At 49.9% G+C, this 23,901-nt stretch overlaps 1 protein-coding gene across 5 annotated transcripts in view; it reads right to left on the bottom strand.

Annotated features, from left to right (window-relative positions):
* The window catches only part of LOC138246148 (cytosolic phospholipase A2 gamma-like), an 823,362-nt gene that overhangs the window by 475,909 nt on the left and 323,552 nt on the right, over positions 1-23,901 (bottom strand). For all 5 annotated transcript variants that reach the window (XM_069200427.1, XM_069200426.1, XM_069200424.1 and 2 more), the window contains one exon: positions 3,715-3,832. In XM_069200427.1, the coding sequence (XP_069056528.1) occupies positions 3,715-3,832 (118 nt within the window). The remainder of the gene's footprint in view (positions 1-3,714; positions 3,833-23,901) is intronic.

Below are 23,901 nucleotides of genomic sequence, written 5' to 3'. Positions count from 1 at the left end.
TGGAACGCACCTTCCCCCGTAGGTCGTTCCATCGCTTCCTGATGTCTTCCCGATTTCTGGGGTGCTGTCCCACTGCGTTCACCCTGTCGACAATCCTCTGCCATAGCTCCGTCCTCCGGGCAATGCTGGTGTATTGTACCTGTGTGCCGAACAGCTGGGGCTCTACACGAACGATTTCCTCCACCATAACCCTGAGTTCTTCGTCTGTGAAGCGGGGTTGTCTTTGGGGTGCCATGGGGTGGTGTGTATGATGTGTGGGGTGGAGTATGTGTATTTAAGTGAGTTGAGTGTGGTGGTGTGTGTTGTTTTGTGTGTGGATAGTGTGTGGGTGATGGTGTTGAGTGGCTGTGGCTGTTATGTTTTGAATGCTGGTGTCTCTCTCTTGGCTTCGTTACGATTTTGTAAGCGTAGGGGTTTGTGGGTGATGTGGGTGGGTGTTTTATATTGTATTGTGTGTGTGGGAGTGGTGTGTGTATGTGTATCAGGTGTGTGGGATTCAAATCGTCCAATGTGGGTGAGTTTTGTTCGTTGGTGGGTATTCTGACCGCGCCGGTGTGTCCCGCCAATGGAATACCGCGTTTGAATGACCGCCGCGTGGATTCGTGGGTCGTAATGGGATGGGCGTATTTCTGTTGGCGTGGCGGTGGAGGTTTGGTCACCTCCACCTTTCCGCCGACCGCTGGTCTGGCGGTCTGTTGTGGCGGTCGGATTTTCGGAGGTTTGCCTTCTGCGGGTCAGAATGACCGTGGCGGGTTTCCGCGACCGCGGCGGGATTATGGAGGATTTCTGACCGGCGGTAGGCGCCTTTTACCGCCGAGGTCAGAATGACCCCCTATATGTACTTTAATGCTTCACTCAAATTTGTGGATGGGAATATACAACCCAGTAATGGATTCCTATTCGAACTGTACAATATTTCAAATAGTACATATTCACTGCTATTTAGCAGCCAGCCAAGTAAAAATGACATTTTTAGTTATGTCCAAGGACACCTGCTAATCTGTACTTAATTTATGCTATTTAGCCAGTAGCCAAGTGAGTAATGATGTTTTTTCTTCTGTTTGCACGGCTCTCATACAAACTGTACATAACTCCTGCTGTTTCGCCAGTAACCAGGTGTTAGAAATGGGGTCTCTGGTTGGCAGAGGTGTACACCCTCGTACCAGTAGGGACCACAATCCTAGTCAGGGTAAGTCACACACAGTCCAAATTATCCTATGCCCACCCTCTGGTAGCTTGGCACTGAGCAGTCAGGCTTATCTTACAAGGCACTGTGTAAAGTATTTGTGCAATACATCATACAGTAACACAGTGTAAACACCACAAAAATACACAACACAGAATTAGAAAAAAATAGATAATATTTATAAGAATAAAATAAGGTAAAAATGACAAAGTTTCAAAAAGCACAAGTTGAAATATCATTTTTGCAAGCTCTAGAAATCAACAGTAGTCTCTTTGTTTACACAGTACCTGGTATGCATAAAACATATAACGATGCACAGAGAGCACAGTGGAGGAGGTGTGTGGAAAAATAAATTGTGCATCAGATTTTCCAGCGCAAGGGTCTTGCGTTGCTTTTTGGGCACCCTGTCTTGCTTCTTCACTGTGATGCAGGGACATTTTGATGCCCAGACATGATGTGGGGAAAATCATTGATGCGCTGGAAGAAGGCATGGGTGCTGCGTCGATAGGCGATGTGTCGAATGTTCCATTGCAAGGCAGGCACTGCATCGAATTTCCACTCGGGAAGTTGGGCTGCGTCGTTCGGGTCGGCTGTGCGGCGATTCCTCGGTCGAAATTAAGGCTTCTAGTCGATTCCGCCAGGCGGGGCGTTGATTTTTGACGTACAAGGAGTTTCCTGGACAGATTAAGTCTTCTTGGCCCTGAAACTTCAGAAAACAGGAGGCAAGCTCAATTCAAGCCCTTGAAGAGCACTTTTGGGGAAGGCAGAGTCCTTCTCAGCAATCCCAGAGGCCAGAAGGGCAGCAGGGCAACAGCAGGGCAGCAGTCCTTCTCAGCAAAGCAGTTCAGATGAGTCCTCTGGACATCCAGGCAGTTACTCTTGACAGGTTGCAGGTACAGAGGTGTCTGAGCTGGTGGCGTCAGAGACTTAGGTTATATACCCAAAATGCCTTTGAAGTGTAGGAGACGTCAAAGAGTGGGTTTGAAGTGCACAAGTTCCCCTTTCAGTGCAATCCTGTCTCCCAGGAGGGGGTTTGGCAGTCCATTGTGTGAGGGCAGGACACTGACCTTTGCAATGTAATTGTGAGGCCCTCCACCCTTCCAGTCCAGGAAGACCCATGCAATATGCAGATGAGTGCAGATGTGACTGAGTGTCCTGTGTTTGTGGTTGTCTGGGTGAAATGCACAAGGGAGCTGTCAACCAGCCAAGCCCAGACGTTGATTTAAGACAGGCTGCAAATCACAGATGGTTTCTAAGTGGAGAGAGATGCTCACTTTCTAAAAGTGGCATTTCTAAAATAGTAATATCAAATCCAACCTCACTAATAAGCAGGATTTTCTATTGGCATTTTGGCCATACTAAATATGACCTGATTGCCCCTTTCAGATCAGAATCTACCAATCAAAAAGTAGATGAGGGCAGTCCTAATGCTAGTTTATGAAAGGAGCAAGCCTCATAATAGTGGAAAACGAATTTAGGGGTCTTTCACTACCAGGACAAATAAAACACATAGGTGCTTGTTCTGCCTTTTACGTATATTGCACCCTGCTCTATGGGTTACCTAGTGCCCACTATAGGGGTGAGTTATGTGTAGAAAAAGGGGAATTTAAGGCTTGGCAAGTACTTTTAAATGCCAAGTCCAAGTGGCAGTGAAACTGCACACACAGGCCTGGCAATGGCAGGCCTGAGACTTGGTTAAGGGGCTACTTGGGTGGGTGGCACAATCAGTGCTGCAGGCCCACTAGTAGCATTTACTTTGCAAGGGACTTATAAGTAAACCTAATATGCCAATTGGGGATGAACCAATATTTCCATGTTTAAGGGAGAGAGCATGTGCACTTTAGCACTGGTTAACAGTGGTAAAGTGCGCAGAGTCCCAAAACCAGCAAAAACAGTGTCATAAAAGTGGAGGGAGGCAGGCAAAAAGTTGTGAGATGACCACCCTAAGACTGTCAGGTCCAACACCAGATAAAGCGTGGTAATTTACACAGCTGCAGTACATATTGTGCAAATTGTTGACTAGACAGGGATTGGCCAGATGAATACAAAAGTTTCTTTGCTATTTGCTAGACCACAAGCCAAACAGTACATTGTCTCTCCATTTAACCAGCAGCCAGGTAAAAACTGTAATTTCCTTTCTCTATGCACAGCCGCCAGTCAAACAGTGCAGAATCTGCTATTTAGCAAGTGGAAGGCGGAAATAGTGAAGTTTTTGTACTATATGCATGGCTGGCCACCAGCAAAGCAGTGCAGAATCTCTACTATTTAGCCAGCATCTGGGAAAATATTGAAGTTTGCTTTTTGCATTGCTGCCAATCAGATAGCAAATAATTTCTATTTCTTTGCCAGCAGCCAAGTAAATAGTAGAGAAATGTCACTATTGCCCCAGTGGCCAACTAAGTAGCCACTAGCATTTCAATTAATATAGCATGAAGAGGGATGGGATACATGAATTCCTGCTTTGTGCAAACTATTGCAATGCCAACACATAAGTTGCATATTGATTAAAAAAAGTTTCTGTTTCTTGCCTGGGTTTGTAAAGTTTGTTTGTTCTATGACAGTCTTGTCCACTGCAGCACAGACACAGTATGGCACGGATCCATTTTCAAGTAATGGTTTCCAACTAGACAGGGTGTGTCTATTATGCTGAAAACAACGGGAAAAATGATTAGTATTTTTAACACACAATACATTTTTTAGTTACATGATTGCAAAGAATAACAGTTGCGTGGAAAACATTAACATGCATTTGTTCACTCATCAACTGGGTTGAAATAAAAGCTATCACATCTCCCCAACATTCATTGGAATTACCAATATCATCAGAGACCTGCAGGAACATTCATGATTGCTGTTTCTACTTTAGAGATGTTCGTCTTAAAACCATTCTAGAAACTCGTGGCTTTTAATAGAATATGCTCATATGTACTAAAACATTTTCCCATAGAAAGAGAATGGGTACAACTATTTGATACCTCAGGCTCCCAGTTCTTTAAGGCAAAGACAGGAATTATGGCAGAGTGCAGTAGTTTATATGAATAATTCAGTTGGAGCGAATTAAAATGTATACTTATATTTATATTTTAATTACAATTTCAAAGGGAATGTGCATGTATATGACATCAATCACAAACAGGGAGTATTTGCTATTTAATTATATTGTAGTTCAGGGTTTCTCCACTCTCTATGCTAAAGCAATGTCCTTTTTAGGGTCGAGCCTGTGTCGCATGCGCTTGCGCATGCGTTTCGCTAGCGAGACGCTTTAGGAATTAATAAGGGCTCGTAGCTCCGTCCACGTGACGTCAGTGTCTTTCATTGGTTCGTGGGCTTGCCTGTTAGAATCTGCTTGATTTCATTAGCGGAAGGCAGGCATTCGTCATGCCTTTTCCAGTGGTTAGCCCTCCTCGAGCACATCAACCAAGTACAGCAAACATACGAGGCTTGCTGTTTTCCATTTGGTTTGTGGACTACTTTTTCTCTATTTTCGCAATGCGATCTCGCTTGGCAGAAGTCGAGCGCTTTGCATAATATCCACCGTTTTACACAGTTAATTGCACTTTTTACGGTTATGAAAAGAACACATGCCGCCACTTAAATGTGGCTGACATATGCTTCCAATTAAAGTTTAAATGCAAAAAAAAATAAAAACTATCCTGCGTAATAGTGTGGAAGCTTCCTAACAGAGTAGTGTAGGTGGAACAGATATATAAATCCTTTTTATTCATAATGTACATCTCAGCAAAATATAATTTATACTGGTGCAAAGAAAAGGCCCTATTGGCTTTGAATTGATGTAACCCGAAGATTATACTTCCACAGCCAAGACGTTCAGCAATTGAATGGAGGGGCCCGCGGGAAGCAAGAGCAACGCTCTAGTCTTCCCGCGGGTCAATTCGGGAAAGGAAGTGACGGCGAGGGACAGGGATTGGGAAAGGTAAGTGGGGGCGGGTCTAGGGGGAGGAAATAAAAGGGGTTGGGGGTGGAGGGACCGGCCTCTTTTCCGCGCTTACATCGCGCGTTTTAATTTGGAGTGGCCGGTCCCTGGGGATCCTTCATAGTGGGAGTTTGTGGTGCAGGTAGGCTGGGGTTTAGGGCAGGGAAGCGGTATATGGGAGTTTTGGTGTCCTTTGGTTTTAATACTAGGGGGCCGGGGCACGCTTGCAGCCCGCGCGGCCCCCTTTCACAATTACTGGGGGTGGCCATGCGCTCCTTTCGAGCACGCCCCCCCCCACCCCCATTTCAGGAACAAGACACGCGTTTGCTGGCCAGCAGGCCTGCATTCGCAGCTCCACCACCGCAGTAGCAAGTGGCTGTTTTGAGCCACTGCGGCCCCCTGGGGGCCCCGACAGCAGGCCCCCTCCCCCTTTTTTCCGGGGGGGCCCAACATTTTCAATTCATTCAGCGGCGGTCCAGATTGCCTGGCTCCGACCGCGTGGGGGCTCTCAAAAAAAAAAAAAAATTATCAGTAAGTAGACAAGGGTAAGTTTAAATTAGAGCATTATGTTTTCAGGCACAGGCTGGTTAACTATAATTAATAGGTGGGGGGAGATCACACATTAAGGCGTGGGGCCCTCGCCACAGGCTTTCAGGGCCCAATTAAGCGAGTTAGGGCCAATACAGGCGCCCCCCCCCAAAAAAGAAATTAAAAAAAAAAAAAAAAAAAAAAAAAAAATATATATATATATATATATATATTATGAAAAGTAATAGATACAATTTTATACAGGGAGGCTATTGCGCAGGGAAAAATTAACGCGCTCACAGTCCCCCTCCCCTTTGTCCAGGCCCCACGGCAAGACCCTGGGAGGCGGCAGGTTACGCAAAGGCCACGTATCCCTTATCAACACTCCCTCTGTGGGCCGCAGCAAGGGGGCACAGGCAGGCAAGTGTAGGAGGGACCCCCGCCCCGGACATGTCCGTGCCATGCGGCCGGCAGCCGGAGAGGCCAGCAGACAGTACAGGCAACGTAGGAACCATGCCCCAAGACAGAGGAAGGGGCAGATGGGTACGGGTCCCGAGCGGAAGGGGACAGGAAGTCGGGGAGGATAGTGTTTTAGGTAGCAAGATGGGAGCCAGTGGCGCATACGGCCATGTGGCGCGCGGAAGGTCAATGCCAACGCAAGAGGTTGGTAGAAAGAAGGCGATACCAACGGGGCGCAATACGGCCCCGGCACGTTGGTCAGAAGCGCTAGAGGGGTTTTCGGCGGCCTTCTCTACATCGCAGGATCGGGGACAACACAGAATGGCGGACGCCATGTGGGGCAAGATGACATGTCTAATAAATGCATGAGGATGAGTGGGAGTGTTTGACAAACGGATGTGTGCGAATAGGAAGTGCTAGAACTGGACTATGAATAGGTTTCTGGAAGAATGGGAAAAGGGGGAGATCTGGGAAACAGAGGTACACCGCATAAGGGGGAGGGGAAGAGGACGCAGGAGCGGCGCAACCCCTCTCTCTGTTTCTATTTTTAGGAGCGGGACAAAAGCATGGGTCCACAGGAAAGAAGGCAGGACCAAGCACGGGGCCGAGGGGCCCGGAAAGTTTTCGCGGCTTTCGACCACACGTGGAAGAGGTAAAGGGCAATGGTGGTAGGTTTGGGGGACGGCGAAAAGGGGATGTCATTTCAACTTACAAGTCCGTTGGGGTGGGGGAAGTTTCGACAGTTGACACACTGCTGCGAGCCAGAGCTACAACTGAGGGAGAGGGCGGGGACAAGATAGCAGGAGAGAAGTCAGGCACAGGAGAGTAGGAAGGGGGAGGACACAAGAAGAGGCTACCCTATATGGGTCTGGCTATGCCATTGTGCTCACACGTAGCGGAAAAAGCGAAGGCAAGAATATGGAGACCTGATTATGTAGACGTTTTTAAACTCTTTCATAAGGACATACAAGCCAAAGGAGGGTCTAAGGAAGAAGAGTAGGAGTTGGCCCGTAGGCCGAGGGTGCCAATTAATATGGACGTCAGCGTTTTTAATTTTGCAAGCATTTATTGTGAGAAATACCCTGACATAGGCGATAGCGCTATTTAAATACATGGACATCATTAAGCCATGGGGGGGATGTAGACCCAGAATCATGGATGCAGGGGATGACATCATCACAATCCGCAGTAGCGACACATACGGCCAGTGGGTTACCGGTGGTATATAAGCCTTTTCAGGCACGTCCAGCCCCGGGGGGGGGGGAGACAAAGAACAACATTTAACACGACAGGAGCGTGCAGGATTTTCACCAAAGGTTTCTGATCCAGACATCCTTGTAAAAAGGAAACAGGACTGCTCCAAGTGCGGGGCCGTCATCAGGTTACTCGATGTTTTTCACCTTCAGTCCCTCCGTACAATGGAGGGCGGCAAAAGGCAGAGGGACACAGGGCGCTATCTGCTCCAAAAGGGGGCCTACGCCAGTTAGGTTAGTCTTTATCTTACCAGGGCTGCGTATATACACGGATAGGGCAGCTGCTTTGAGTTAGCAGAAGGGATTCAAGAAGGTTTGAGGGTCAGTGACCACGGCTCACGGGTGAGACACTGGGCAGACAAAGTGCGGTCTGCAAGGGAATTACCACAGGTGGTAAGGAAAAGCTGGACAAGGAACGGGCATTGGGCAGAATTGCGGGCCCATTTTTTATGGGCGGCCAAGTCAGATTTTGATGATATCCCCGCTGGGAGTCGTGCCGAAGAAGGCCCCGGGTGAAATCAGGTTGATACATCACCTCTCATGGCCGGAGGGCACATCTGTTAACGATTTCATGGCAGCAGAAGACACCAGACTGGTGTATGCATATGTGGATGATGCCGTAAAATTGGTCAGGGCGTGCGGCCATGGGGCAGAACTGGAAAAATGCAATATACAATCAGCTTTCAGGTTATTGCCGATACACACAAGGGATTTTTGAATTGCTGGGGAATGCAGCTTGAAGGGGCAATCTATGTGGACAGGGTCCTGCCCAGGGGTCGCGCGATTTCATGCGCGTTGTTCGAAGCTTTTAGCACCTTCATGCAGTGGGTCTTTGTCAAGAGTAGTGGGCATTATGCGGTGACCCATTATTTGGATGACTTCTTTTGTAGGAAGGAAGGGTTCGCGGGGAGTGCCGGACGGCTCTGGAAGGTTTTCAGGATATGGCACAGCAGATGGGAGTGCCGTTGGCACCCAGAAAGACCAAAGGCCCCTCATAGTTTCTTACCTTTCTGGGTAGGGATTTAAGACTCCAGTATAATGACGGACAGATTACCGGCACAGACAGTAACGGAGATGCTGTTTTTCTTGGACACGGTGATAGGAAGCACGGAAAATCGATTCGAGACAGCCCAGAAGCGGTTGGGGTACCTTAACCCTGCTTGTAGGACAGTTAAAGGGGGGAGGATGTTTTTGCAGGTGATTAGGGTCGTGCATGTCAGGCGCAGTTTTGCCACACCAAAGAATAAGAGGGTCAAGGGGACTCAGAAGATGTGAAGGTGGGAAATATTTCTGGAACAATTAATTGGGGTACCCAGGTGGTTCTGGGAAGAAGAGACAGCATGGCAGGTGCAGATATTTTCGGATGCGGCAGGAGCGCATGGTTTTAGAGATTTTCGGGGATGGCAGATGGTGCTCGGAGGCGAGGCCAGCATTTTGGTGACAACTTAGGAGGAGCATTGCTGTTCTGGAAATTATTTTCCTTGCTGGTGGCCATGGCAGTATGGGGGCGCGAGTTAGCATATAGGGCAGTTTTCTTCAGAACCAACAACATGGCTGTCGTGGATTGAGGAACAGACAGGAAGCGAGGGATGTGAAGGTTTTTTGCGCTGGTTGCGCCGATTCATGTTGCAGGGCTTATCTCGGAATTGTGATCTTTAAAGCTGTCCATATACCAGGAGTTCTCAACGAGATTGCGGTTTCCCTGTCCCTTTCACAGGGGCAGCGTTTCAGCAACCTGGGGTCAGGAACGGAGCGGACCAAGACAGCGGTCACGGCAGACAATTGGGAATGGGGGGTATGATGATCACGGGTGGGTGGTGATGTTTTTAGCGGACTCCAATCGGCGAAGTTACCGGCTGGCCTGGTTGGGGTTTTTTTTTCAGTTTTTGAGCGGTTACAGGAAAGTTTGGGGGCAGAGTGACAAACAGTTAGAGCATCAGGAGTTTTGAGTTCTTGTACGGTGCATGTTTCAGAGAGGGTATCAGCGGCCACTATTTGGGGGTAAACTGGCAGGTGGACCTTTTTTATGGCAATTGTTTTTGATCACGACCCAGCAAGAAAGGATCGGTGGGAAGAATGTTAAAAGGTTGGGGCAGAATTAGAGCGGTGGGGGGTAGAACGGCCAGGGAACCCAATTTTTGAGTCGTTACTAGATTTGTTACACGAATTGCCGGTATGTTGCGCAGATGAATACGAGCTAGCAATTTTTCCGCTTAGGCAGGGTGGATGTTTTTTGGAGCTTTCAGCCAATCCTCACGGTTGTCAAACAAGGAAGCCGGGGTTTTTGTGCACAGATCAAGGTCCAAGCTCACTAGTTTTCAGCTCTCACGAGTGTTGAGGATGGCGTTGGGTCGTGTGGGCCGCCGGGCCATGGTTTTTTCGGTACACCTTAGTTTAGGTTTGGGGCAGCTACGGCCGCAGCGCATTTGGGTTGGGACTGGGCAAAAGGTCAAGGCGAGAGTCCGCTAGCGATCAAGGTGTTGTGAACTTTAAGTTAAGACCCTGAAAGGTGGGGCGATACAGTTGGAGGGGGTTTTAAAAGGGGGGGGGTTTGTTCTGTTAAAAAAAAAAAAAAAAACAACAGAAAAAACAACACAGGTTACAGTTATTTTTCCATTGCAGGAGATGCGTTTGGTCCATCACAGAGCAAGATGGTTACATGGCTGGTCGGCCATTCATTTGTCCACTGGGCAGCGAAGTTCGTGGAGAAAACAGATATATGGTCGGGGCCTGGGACTATCCAGCAGGCGGCACGAGGTGCTATGGTGGGGAAAGAGCAGAAGGCGGTGGGGTAACCTGCTTCTTTTCATCACTGCTAATTTATGGAATTGGGGATGTGGCGGAATTGTTAATCATACATTTGGGAGAGGATGGCCTTGTGAAATTGTCAGAACTCACGTTACTGCAACACGTGCAGAGGGATTTGGAGATTCTCAAGCAAAAAATGGCATGGTACATACTTGGGTGGACAGAATTTGTTCCGCATAGAGGGTGGAGAGGGGCAGTTAAGTATGGAGCCATGGAGCGGGCTCGAAGGAGTAAAGGTTTTGCTGGGCGCAAGGGCAAAAAATTAATGAAACACGAGAACATTACAGAGCAGGAGGTGGCACTGTTCAGAAACGATGGTGTTCACCTGTACACAATGGGAAACGCATAATATCTGACAAATCTGAGACTGCTGGTGGAAGATTTGTGGGGAGAAAATTGGTGGATTACAAACAAGAAATGAGAAGTACTGGGTCGCAGTAACGTGGCCTTTGGGGGGGTGGGGCAGCAAAACGCCAAATGGGTTTGTGCTGGTTGGCAGTAGATGGGGGAGGGTGGTGAGTCAGATGCGGGCTTGGCCACCCTTCTAGGGAATAAACAAGCAGGTGAAGGCTCTGAGTGGGGGTACGCACGAACCAAATGGGGAATGAAAGGAAAAGGGGAGTGCGTAGGGGAATGGAAACGAGATAAGGGTTTGAAGAAGAAGGATGAGCGAGGAGATGTTAATAGGAGGGCGTTATTAAAGTTACGGTTACCTTTGAAAGTTAATGGTTATGTTATTTATGCAATCCTGTCCTAATAAATGACCTTTTACACTAAAACAGCTGTCACTGAATTATTTCCCGATGGAGGGGCCCGCGGGAAGCAAGAGCAACGCTCTAGTCTTCCCGCGGGTCAATTCGGGAAAGGAAGTGACGGCGAGGGACAGGGATTGGGAAAGGTAAGTGGGGGCGGGTCTAGGGGGAGGAAATAAAAGGGGTTGGGGGTGGAGGGACCGGCCTCTTTTCCGCGCTTACATCGCGCGTTTTAATTTGGCCTCCCACCCACCCGGCAATTGGAAGAGCGATTGGAGGGACGGAAGTTAGAGTCGAATAGCAAGGAGGGGAGGGAAATTGTCAGTTAGGGCAGGTTGCAGGGGTGAGCGAGCAGTAGATGGGGGAGGGTGGTGAGTCAGATGCGGGCTTGGCCACCCTTCTAGGGAATAAACAAGCAGGTGAAGGCTCTGAGTGGGGGTACGCACAAACCAAATGGGGCATGAAAGGAAAAGGGGAGTGCGTAGGGGAATGGAAACGAGATAAGGGTTTGAAGAAGAAGGATGAGCGAGGAGATGTTAATAGGAGGGCGTTATTAAAGTTACGGTTACCTTTGAAAGTTAATGGTTATGTTATTTATGCAATCCTGTCCTAATAAATGACCTTTTACACTAAAACAGCTGTCACTGAATTATTTCCCGATGGAGGGGCCCGCGGGAAGCAAGAGCAACGCTCTAGTCTTCCCGCGGGTCAATTCGGGAAAGGAAGTGACGGCGAGGGACAGGGATTGGGAAAGGTAAGTGGGGGCGGGTCTAGGGGGAGGAAATAAAAGGGGTTGGGGGTGGAGGGACCGGCCTCTTTTCCGCGCTTACATCGCGCGTTTTAATTTGGAGTGGCCGGTCCCTGGGGATCCTTCATAGTGGGAGTTTGTGGTACAGGTAGGCTGGGGTTTAGGGCAGGGAAGCGGTATATGGGAGTTTTGGTGTCCTTTGGTTTTAATACTAGGGGGCCGGGGCACGCTTGCAGCCCGCGCGGCCCCCTTTCACAATTACTGGGGGTGGCCATGCGCTCCTTTCGAGCACGCCCCCCCCCACCCCCATTTCAGGAACAAGACACGCGTTTGCTGGCCAGCAGGCCTGCATTCGCAGCTCCACCACCGCAGTAGCAAGTGGCTGTTTTGAGCCACTGCGGCCCCCTGGGGGCCCCGACAGCAGGCCCCCTCCCCCTTTTTTCCGGGGGGCCCAACATTTTCAATTCATTCAGCGGCGGTCCAGATTGCCTGGCTCCGACCGCGTGGGGGCTCTCAAAAAAAAAAAAAAAAAAAAATTATTATCAGTAAGTAGACAAGGGTAAGTTTAAATTAGAGCATTATGTTTTCAGGCACAGGCTGGTTAACTATAATTAATAGGTGGGGGGAGATCACACATTAAGGCGTGGGGCCCTCGCCACAGGCTTTCAGGGCCCAATTAAGCGAGTTAGGGCCAATACAGGCGCCCCCCCCCAAAAAGAAATTAAAAAAAAAATATATATATATATATATGTATATTATGAAAAGTAATAGATACAATTTTATACAGGGAGGCTATTGCGCAGGGAAAAATTAACGCGCTCACAGTCCCCCTCCCCTTTGTCCAGGCCCCACGGCAAGACCCTGGGAGGCGGCAGGTTACGCAAAGGCCACGTATCCCTTATCAACACTCCCTCTGTGGGCCGCAGCAAGGGGGCACAGGCAGGCAAGTGTAGGAGGGACCCCCGCCCCGGACATGTCCGTGCCATGCGGCCGGCAGCCGGAGAGGCCAGCAGACAGTACAGGCAACGTAGGAACCATGCCCCAAGACAGAGGAAGGGGCAGATGGGTACGGGTCCCGAGCGGAAGGGGACAGGAAGTCGGGGAGGATAGTGTTTTAGGTAGCAAGATGGGAGCCAGTGGCGCATACGGCCATGTGGCGCGCGGAAGGTCAATGCCAACGCAAGAGGTTGGTAGAAAGAAGGCGATACCAACGGGGCGCAATACGGCCCCGGCACGTTGGTCAGAAGCGCTAGAGGGGTTTTCGGCGGCCTTCTCTACATCGCAGGATCGGGGACAACACAGAATGGCGGACGCCATGTGGGGCAAGATGACATGTCTAATAAATGCATGAGGATGAGTGGGAGTGTTTGACAAACGGATGTGTGCGAATAGGAAGTGCTAGAACTGGACTATGAATAGGTTTCTGGAAGAATGGGAAAAGGGGGAGATCTGGGAAACAGAGGTACACAGCATAAGGGGGAGGGGAAGAGGACGCAGGAGCGGCGCAACCCCTCTCTCTGTTTCTATTTTTAGGAGCGGGACAAAAGCATGGGTCCACAGGAAAGAAGGCAGGACCAAGCACGGGGCCGAGGGGCCCGGAAAGTTTTCGCGGCTTTCGACCACACGTGGAAGAGGTAAAGGGCAATGGTGGTAGGTTTGGGGGACGGCGAAAAGGGGATGTCATTTCAACTTACAAGTCCGTTGGGGTGGGGGAAGTTTCGACAGTTGACACACTGCTGCGAGCCAGAGCTACAACTGAGGGAGAGGGCGGGGACAAGATAGCAGGAGAGAAGTCAGGCACAGGAGAGTAGGAAGGGGGAGGACACAAGAAGAGGCTACCCTATATGGGTCTGGCTATGCCATTGTGCTCACACGTAGCGGAAAAAGCGAAGGCAAGAATATGGAGACCTGATTATGTAGACGTTTTTAAACTCTTTCATAAGGACATACAAGCCAAAGGAGGGTCTAAGGAAGAAGAGTAGGAGTTGGCCCGTAGGCCGAGGGTGCCAATTAATATGGACGTCAGCGTTTTTAATTTTGCAAGCATTTATTGTGAGAAATACCCTGTCATAGGCTATAGCGCTATTTAAATACATGGACATCATTAAGCCATGGGGGGGATCTAGACCCAGAATCATGGATGCAGGGGATGACATCATCACAATCCGCAGTAGCGACACATACGGCCAGTGGGTTACCGGTGGTATATAAGCCTTTTCAGGCACGTCCAGCCCCGGGGGGGGGGAGACAAAGAACAACATTTAACACGACAGGAGCGTGCAGGATTTTCACCAAAGGTTTCTGATCCAGACATCCTTGTAAAAAGGAAACAGGACTGCTCCAAGTGCGGGCCGTCATCAGGTTACTCGATGTTTTTCACCTTCAGTCCCTCCGTACAATGGAGGGCGGCAAAAGGCAGAGGGACACAGGGCGCTATCTGCTCCAAAAGGGGGCCTACGCCAGTTAGGTTAGTCTTTATCTTACCAGGGCTGCGTATATACACGGATAGGGCAGCTGCTTTGAGTTAGCAGAAGGGATTCAAGAAGGTTTGAGGGTCAGTGACCACGGCTCACGGGTGAGACACTGGGCAGACAAAGTGCGGTCTGCAAGGGAATTACCACAGGTGGTAAGGAAAAGCTGGACAAGGAACGGGCATTGGGCAGAATTGCGGGCCCATTTTTTATGGGCGGCCAAGTCAGATTTTGATGATATCCCCGCTGGGAGTCGTGCCGAAGAAGGCCCCGGGTGAAATCAGGTTGATACATCACCTCTCATGGCCGGAGGGCACATCTGTTAACGATTTCATGGCAGCAGAAGACACCAGACTGGTGTATGCATATGTGGATGATGCCGTAAAATTGGTCAGGGCGTGCGGCCATGGGGCAGAACTGGAAAAATGCAATATACAATCAGCTTTCAGGTTATTGGCGATACACACAAGGGATTTTTGAATTGCTGGGGAATGCAGCTTGAAGGGGCAATCTATGTGGACAGGGTCCTGCCCAGGGGTCGCGCGATTTCATGCGCGTTGTTCGAAGCTTTTAGCACCTTCATGCAGTGGGTCTTTGTCAAGAGTAGTGGGCATTATGCGGTGACCCATTATTTGGATGACTTCTTTTGTAGGAAGGAAGGGTTCGCGGGGAGTGCCGGACGGCTCTGGAAGGTTTTCAGGATATGGCACAGCAGATGGGAGTGCCGTTGGCACCCAGAAAGACCAAAGGCCCCTCATAGTTTCTTACCTTTCTGGGTAGGGATTTAAGACTCCAGTATAATGACGGACAGATTACCGGCACAGACAGTAACGGAGATGCTGTTTTTCTTGGACACAGTGATAGGAAGCACGGAAAATCGATTCGAGACAGCCCAGAAGCGGTTGGGGTACCTTAACCCTGCTTGTAGGACAGTTAAAGGGGGGAGGATGTTTTTGCAGGTGATTAGGGTCGTGCATGTCAGACGCAGTTTTGCCACACCAAAGAATAAGAGGGTCAAGGGGACTCAGAAGATGTGAAGGTGGGAAATATTTCTGGAACAATTAATTGGGGTACCCAGGTGGTTCTGGGAAGAAGAGACAGCATGGCAGGTGCAGATATTTTCGGATGCGGCAGGAGCGCATGGTTTTAGAGATTTTCGGGGATGGCAGATGGTGCTCGGAGGCGAGGCCAGCATTTTGGTGACAACTTAGGAGGAGCATTGCTGTTCTGGAAATTATTTTCCTTGCTGGTGGCCATGGCAGTATGGGGGCGCGAGTTAGCATATAGGGCAGTTTTCTTCAGAACCAACAACATGGCTGTCGTGGATTGAGGAACAGACAGGAAGCGAGGGGTGTGAAGGTTTTTTGCGCTGGTTGCGCCGATTAATGTTGCAGGGCTTATCTCGGAATTGTGATCTTTAAAGCTGTCCGTATACCAGGAGTTCTCAACGAGATTGCGGTTTCCCTGTCCCTTTCACAGGGGCAGCGTTTCAGCAACCTGGGGTCAGGAACGGAGCGGACCAAGACAGCGGTCACGGCAGACAATTGGGAATGGGGGGTATGATGATCACGGGTGGGTGGTGATGTTTTTAGCGGACTCCAATCGGCGAAGTTACCGGCTGGCCTGGTTGGGTTTTTTTTTTCATTTTTTGAGCGGTTACAGGAAAGTTTGGGGGCAGAGTGACAAACAGTTAGAGCATCAGGAGTTTTGAGTTCTTGTACGGTGCATGTTTCAGAGAGGGTATCAGCGGCCACTATTTGGGGGTAAACTGGCAGGTGGACCTTTTTTATGGCAATTGTTTTTGATCACGACCCAGCAAGAAAGGATCGGTGGGAAGAATGTTAAAAGGTTGGGGCAGAATTAGAGCGGTGGGGGGTAGAACGGCCAGGGAACCCAATTTTTGAGTCGTTACTAGATTTGTTACACGAATTGCCGGTATGTTGCGCAGATGAATACGAGCTAGCAATTTTTCCGCTTAGGCAGGGTGGATGTTTTTTGGAGCTTTCAGCCAATCCTCACGGTTGTCAAACAAGGAAGCCGGGGTTTTTGTGCACAGATCAAGGTCCAAGCTCACTAGTTTTCAGCTCTCACGAGTGTTGAGGATGGCGTTGGGTCGTGTGGGCCGCCGGGCCATGGTTTTTTCGGTACACCTTAGTTTAGGTTTGGGGCAGCTACGGCCGCAGCGCATTTGGGTTGGGACTGGGCAAAAGGTCAAGGCGAGAGTCCGCTAGCGATCAAGGTGTTGTGAACTTTAAGTTAAGACCCTGAAAGGTGGGGCGATACAGTTGGAGGGGGTTTTAAAAGGGGGGGGGGTTTGTTCTGTTAAAAAAAAAAAAAAAAACAACAGAAAAAACAACACAGGTTACAGTTATTTTTCCATTGCAGGAGATGCGTTTGGTCCATCACAGAGCAAGATGGTTACATGGCTGGTCGGCCATTCATTTGTCCACTGGGCAGCGAAGTTCGTGGAGAAAACAGATATATGGTCGGGGCCTGGGACTATCCAGCAGGCGGCACGAGGTGCTATGGTGGGGAAAGAGCAGAAGGCGGTGGGGTAACCTGCTTCTTTTCATCACTGCTAATTTATGGAATTGGGGATGTGGCGGAATTGTTAATCATACATTTGGGAGAGGATGGCCTTGTGAAATTGTCAGAACTCACGTTACTGCAACACGTGCAGAGGGATTTGGAGATTCTCAAGCAAAAAATGGCATGGTACATACTTGGGTGGACAGAATTTGTTCCGCATAGAGGGTGGAGAGGGGCAGTTAAGTATGGAGCCATGGAGCGGGCTCGAAGGAGTAAAGGTTTTGCTGGGCGCAAGGGCAAAAAATTAATGAAACACGAGAACATTACAGAGCAGGAGGTGGCACTGTTCAGAAACGATGGTGTTCACCTGTACACAATGGGAAACGCATAATATCTGACAAATCTGAGACTGCTGGTGGAAGATTTGTGGGGAGAAAATTGGTGGATTACAAACAAGAAATGAGAAGTACTGGGTCGCAGTAACGTGGCCTTTGGGGGGGTGGGGCAGCAAAACGCCAAATGGGTTTCTGCTGGTTGGCAGTAGATGGGGGAGGGTGGTGAGTCAGATGCGGGCTTGGCCACCCTTCTAGGGAATAAACAAGCAGGTGAAGGCTCTGAGTGGGGGTACGCACGAACCAAATGGGGCATGAAAGGAAAAGGGGAGTGCGTAGGGGAATGGAAACGAGATAAGGGTTTGAAGAAGAAGGATGAGCGAGGAGATGTTAATAGGAGGGCGTTATTAACGTTACGGTTACCTTTGAAAGTTAATGGTTATGTTATTTATGCAATCCTGTCCTAATAAATGACCTTTTACACTAAAACAGCTGTCACTGAATTATTTCCCGATGGAGGGGCCCGCGGGAAGCAAGAGCAACGCTCTAGTCTTCCCGCGGGTCAATTCGGGAAAGGAAGTGACGGCGAGGGACAGGGATTGGGAAAGGTAAGTGGGGGCGGGTCTAGGGGGAGGAAATAAAAGGGGTTGGGGGTGGAGGGACCGGCCTCTTTTCCGCGCTTACATCGCGCGTTTTAATTTGGAGTGGCCGGTCCCTGGGGATCCTTCATAGTGGGAGTTTGTGGTGCAGGTAGGCTGGGGTTTAGGGCAGGGAAGCGGTATATGGGAGTTTTGGTGTCCTTTGGTTTTAATACTAGGGGGCCGGGGCACGCTTGCAGCCCGCGCGGCCCCCTTTCACAATTACTGGGGGTGGCCATGCGCTCCTTTCGAGCACGCCCCCCCCCACCCCCATTTCAGGAACAAGACACGCGTTTGCTGGCCAGCAGGCCTGCATTCGCAGCTCCACCACCGCAGTAGCAAGTGGCTGTTTTGAGCCACTGCGGCCCCCTGGGGGCCCCGACAGCAGGCCCCCTCCCCCTTTTTTCCGGGGGGCCCAACATTTTCAATTCATTCAGCGGCGGTCCAGATTGCCTGGCTCCGACCGCGTGGGGGCTCTCAAAAAAAAAAAAAAAAAAAAATTATTATCAGTAAGTAGACAAGGGTAAGTTTAAATTAGAGCATTATGTTTTCAGGCACAGGCTGGTTAACTATAATTAATAGGTGGGGGGAGATCACACATTAAGGCGTGGGGCCCTCGCCACAGGCTTTCAGGGCCCAATTAAGCGAGTTAGGGCCAATACAGGCGCCCCCCCCCTAAAAAGAAATTAAAAAAAAAAAAAAAATATATATATATATATATATATATATATATTATGAAAAGTAATAGATACAATTTTATACAGGGAGGCTATTGCGCAGGGAAAAATTAACGCGCTCACAGTCCCCCTCCCCTTTGTCCAGGCCCCACGGCAAGACCCTGGGAGGCGGCAGGTTACTCAAAGGCCACGTATCCCTTATCAACACTCCCTCTGTGGGCCGCAGCAAGGGGGCACAGGCAGGCAAGTGTAGGAGGGACCCCCGCCCCGGACATGTCCGTGCCATGCGGCCGGCAGCCGGAGAGGCCAGCAGACAGTACAGGCAACGTAGGAACCATGCCCCAAGACAGAGGAAGGGGCAGATGGGTACGGGTCCCGAGCGGAAGGGGACAGGAAGTCGGGGAGGATAGTGTTTTAGGTAGCAAGATGGGAGCCAGTGGCGCATACGGCCATGTGGCGCGCGGAAGGTCAATGCCAACGCAAGAGGTTGGTAGAAAGAAGGCGATACCAACGGGGCGCAATACGGCCCCGGCACGTTGGTCAGAAGCGCTAGAGGGGTTTTCGGCGGCCTTCTCTACATCGCAGGATCGGGGACAACACAGAATGGCGGACGCCATGTGGGGCAAGATGACATGTCTAATAAATGCATGAGGATGAGTGGGAGTGTTTGACAAACGGATGTGTGCGAATAGGAAGTGCTAGAACTGGACTATGAATAGGTTTCTAGAAGAATGGGAAAAGGGGGAGATCTGGGAAACAGAGGTACACAGCATAAGGGGGAGGGGAAGAGGACGCAGGAGCGGCGCAACCCCTCTCTCTGTTTCTATTTTTAGGAGCGGGACAAAAGCATGAGTCCACAGGAAAGAAGGCAGGACCAAGCACGGGGCCGAGGGGCCCGGAAAGTTTTCGCAGCTTTCGACCACACGTGGAAGAGGTAAAGGGCAATGGTGGTAGGTTTGGGGGACGGCGAAAAGGGGATGTCATTTCAACTTACAAGTCCGTTGGGGTGGGGGAAGTTTCGACAGTTGACACACTGCTGCGAGCCAGAGCTACAACTGAGGGAGAGGGCGGGGACAAGATAGCAGGAGAGAAGTCAGGCACAGGAGAGTAGGAAGGGGGAGGACACAAGAAGAGGCTACCCTATATGGGTCTGGCTATGCCATTGTGCTCACACGTAGCGGAAAAAGCGAAGGCAAGAATATGGAGACCTGATTATGTAGACGTTTTTAAACTCTTTCATAAGGACATACAAGCCAAAGGAGGGTCTAAGGAAGAAGAGTAGGAGTTGGCCCGTAGGCCGAGGGTGCCAATTAATATGGACGTCAGCGTTTTTAATTTTGCAAGCATTTATTGTGAGAAATACCCTGACATAGGCTATAGCGCTATTTAAATACATGGACATCATTAAGCCATGGGGGGGATGTAGACCCAGAATCATGGATGCAGGGGATGACATCATCACAATCCGCAGTAGCGACACATACGGCCAGTGGGTTACCGGTGGTATATAAGCCTTTTCAGGCACGTCCAGCCCCGGGGGGGGGGGGAGACAAAGAACAACATTTAACACGACAGGAGCGTGCAGGATTTTCACCAAAGGTTTCTGATCCAGACATCCTTGTAAAAAGGAAACAGGACTGCTCAAAGTGCGGGGCCGTCATCAGGTTACTCGATGTTTTTCACCTTCAGTCCCTCCGTACAATGGAGGGCGGCAAAAGGCAGAGGGACACAGGGCGCTATCTGCTCCAAAAGGGGGCCTACGCCAGTTAGGTTAGTCTTTATCTTACCAGGGCTGCGTATATACACGGATAGGGCAGCTGCTTTGAGTTAGCAGAAGGGATTCAAGAAAGTTTGAGGGTCAGTGACCACGGCTCACGGGTGAGACACTGGGCAGACAAAGTGCGGTCTGCAAGGGAATTACCACAGGTGGTAAGGAAAAGCTGGACAAGGAACGGGCATTGGGCAGAATTGCGGGCCCATTTTTTATGGGCGGCCAAGTCAGATTTTGATGATATCCCCGCTGGGAGTCGTGCCGAAGAAGGCCCCGGGTGAAATCAGGTTGATACATCACCTCTCATGGCCGGAGGGCACATCTGTTAACGATTTCATGGCAGCAGAAGACACCAGACTGGTGTATGCATATGTGGATGATGCCGTAAAATTGGTCAGGGCGTGCGGCCATGGGGCAGAACTGGAAAAATGCAATATACAATCAGCTTTCAGGTTATTGCCGATACACACAAGGGATTTTTGAATTGCTGGGGAATGCAGCTTGAAGGGGCAATCTATGTGGACAGGGTCCTGCCCAGGGGTCGCGCGATTTCATGCGCGTTGTTCGAAGCTTTTAGCACCTTCATGCAGTGGGTCTTTGTCAAGAGTAGTGGGCATTATGCGGTGACCCATTATTTGGATGACTTCTTTTGTAGGAAGGAAGGGTTCGCGGGGAGTGCCGGACGGCTCTGGAAGGTTTTCAGGATATGGCACAGCAGATGGGAGTGCCGTTGGCACCCAGAAAGACCAAAGGCCCCTCATAGTTTCTTACCTTTCTGGGTAGGGATTTAAGACTCCAGTATAATGACGGACAGATTACCGGCACAGACAGTAACGGAGATGCTGTTTTTCTTGGACACGGTGATAGGAAGCACGGAAAATCGATTCGAGACAGCCCAGAAGCGGTTGGGGTACCTTAACCCTGCTTGTAGGACAGTTAAAGGGGGGAGGATGTTTTTGCAGGTGATTAGGGTCGTGCATGTCAGGCGCAGTTTTGCCACACCAAAGAATAAGAGGGTCAAGGGGACTCAGAAGATGTTAAGGTGGGAAATATTTCTGGAACAATTAATTGGGGTACCCAGGTGGTTCTGGGAAGAAGAGACAGCATGGCAGGTGCAGATATTTTCGGATGCGGCAGGAGCGCATGGTTTTAGAGATTTTCGGGGATGGCAGATGGTGCTCGGAGGCGAGGCCAGCATTTTGGTGACAACTTAGGAGGAGCATTGCTGTTCTGGAAATTATTTTCCTTGCTGGTGGCCATGGCAGTATGGGGGCGCGAGTTAGCATATAGGGCAGTTTTCTTCAGAACCAACAACATGGCTGTCGTGGATTGAGGAACAGACAGGAAGCGAGGGATGTGAAGGTTTTTTGCGCTGGTTGCGCCGATTCATGTTGCAGGGCTTATCTCGGAATTGTGATCTTTAAAGCTGTCCATATACCAGGAGTTCTCAACGAGATTGCGGTTTCCCTGTCCCTTTCACAGGGGCAGCGTTTCAGCAACCTGGGGTCAGGAACGGAGCGGACCAAGACAGCGGTCACGGCAGACAATTGGGAATGGGGGGTATGATGATCACGGGTGGGTGGTGATGTTTTTAGCGGACTCCAATCGGCGAAGTTACCGGCTGGCCTGGTTGGGGTTTTTTTTTCAGTTTTTGAGCGGTTACAGGAAAGTTTGGGGGCAGAGTGACAAACAGTTAGAGCATCAGGAGTTTTGAGTTCTTGTACGGTGCATGTTTCAGAGAGGGTATCAGCGGCCACTATTTGGGGGTAAACTGGCAGGTGGACCTTTTTTATGGCAATTGTTTTTGATCACGACCCAGCAAGAAAGGATCAGTGGGAAGAATGTTAAAAGGTTGGGGCAGAATTAGAGCGGTGGGGGGTAGAACGGCCAGGGAACCCAATTTTTGAGTTGTTACTAGATTTGTTACACGAATTGCCGGTATGTTGCGCAGATGAATACAAGCTAGCAATTTTTCCGCTTAGGCAGGGTGGATGTTTTTTGGAGCTTTCAGCCAATCCTCACGGTTGTCAAACAAGGAAGCCGGGGTTTTTGTGCACAGATCAAGGTCCAAGCTCACTAGTTTTCAGCTCTCACGAGTGTTGAGGATGGCGTTGGGTCGTGTGGGCCGCCGGGCCATGGTTTTTTCGGTACACCTTAGTTTAGGTTTGGGGCAGCTACGGCCGCAGCGCATTTGGGTTGGGACTGGGCAAAAGGTCAAGGCGAGAGTCCGCTAGCGATCAAGGTGTTGTGAACTTTAAGTTAAGACCCTGAAAGGTGGGGCGATACAGTTGGAGGGGGTTTTAAAAGGGGGGGGGGTTTGTTCTGTTAAAAAAAAAAAAAAAAACAACAGAAAAAACAACACAGGTTACAGTTATTTTTCCATTGCAGGAGATGCGTTTGGTCCATCACAGAGCAAGATGGTTACATGGCTGGTCGGCCATTCATTTGTCCACTGGGCAGCGAAGTTCGTGGAGAAAACAGATATATGGTCGGGGCCTGGGACTATCCAGCAGGCGGCACGAGGTGCTATGGTGGGGAAAGAGCAGAAGGCGGTGGGGTAACCTGCTTCTTTTCATCACTGCTAATTTATGGAATTGGGGATGTGGCGGAATTGTTAATCATACATTTGGGAGAGGATGGCCTTGTGAAATTGTCAGAACTCACGTTACTGCAACACGTGCAGAGGGATTTGGAGATTCTCAAGCAAAAAATGGCATGGTACATACTTGGGTGGACAGAATTTGTTCCGCATAGAGGGTGGAGAGGGGCAGTTAAGTATGGAGCCATGGAGCGGGCTCGAAGGAGTAAAGGTTTTGCTGGGCGCAAGGGCAAAAAATTAATGAAACACGAGAACATTACAGAGCAGGAGGTGGCACTGTTCAGAAACGATGGTGTTCACCTGTACACAATGGGAAACGCATAATATCTGACAAATCTGAGACTGCTGGTGGAAGATTTGTGGGGAGAAAATTGGTGGATTACAAACAAGAAATGAGAAGTACTGGGTCGCAGTAACGTGGCCTTTGGGGGGGTGGGGCAGCAAAACGCCAAATGGGTTTGTGCTGGTTGGCAGTAGATGGGGGAGGGTGGTGAGTCAGATGCGGGCTTGGCCACCCTTCTAGGGAATAAACAAGCAGGTGAAGGCTCTGAGTGGGGGTACGCACGAACCAAATGGGGCATGAAAGGAAAAGGGGAGTGCGTAGGGGAATGGAAACGAGATAAGGGTTTGAAGAAGAAGGATGAGCGAGGAGATGTTAATAGGAGGGCGTTATTAAAGTTACGGTTACCTTTGAAAGTTAATGGTTATGTTATTTATGCAATCCTGTCCTAATAAATGACCTTTTACACTAGAACAGCTGTCACTGAATTATTTCCCGATGGAGGGGCCCGCGGGAAGCAAGAGCAACGCTCTAGTCTTCCCGCGGGTCAATTCGGGAAAGGAAGTGACGGCGAGGGACAGGGATTGGGAAAGGTAAGTGGGGGCGGGTCTAGGGGGAGGAAAGAAAAGGGGTTGGGGGTGGAGGGACCGGCCTCTTTTCCGCGCTTACATCGCGCGTTTTAATTTGGCCTCCCACCCACCCAGCAATTGGAAGAGCGATTGGAGGGACGGAAGTTAGAGTCGAATAGCAAGGAGGGGAGGGAAATTGTCAGTTAGGGCAGGTTGCAGGGGTGAGCGAGCAGTAGATGGGGGAGGGTGGTGAGTCAGATGTGGGCTTGGCCACCCTTCTAGGGAATAAACAAGCAGGTGAAGGCTCTGAGTGGGGGTACGCACGAACCAAATGGGGCATGAAAGGAAAAGGGGAGTGCGTAGGGGA

The sequence above is a fragment of the Pleurodeles waltl genome, chromosome 7, assembly GCF_031143425.1.
Source record: "Pleurodeles waltl isolate 20211129_DDA chromosome 7, aPleWal1.hap1.20221129, whole genome shotgun sequence".
Taxonomy (NCBI): Eukaryota; Metazoa; Chordata; class Amphibia; order Caudata; family Salamandridae; genus Pleurodeles; species Pleurodeles waltl.
Note: the sequence above shows the minus strand (reverse complement) of the source record. Positions and strands in the feature narration are given on the sequence as shown.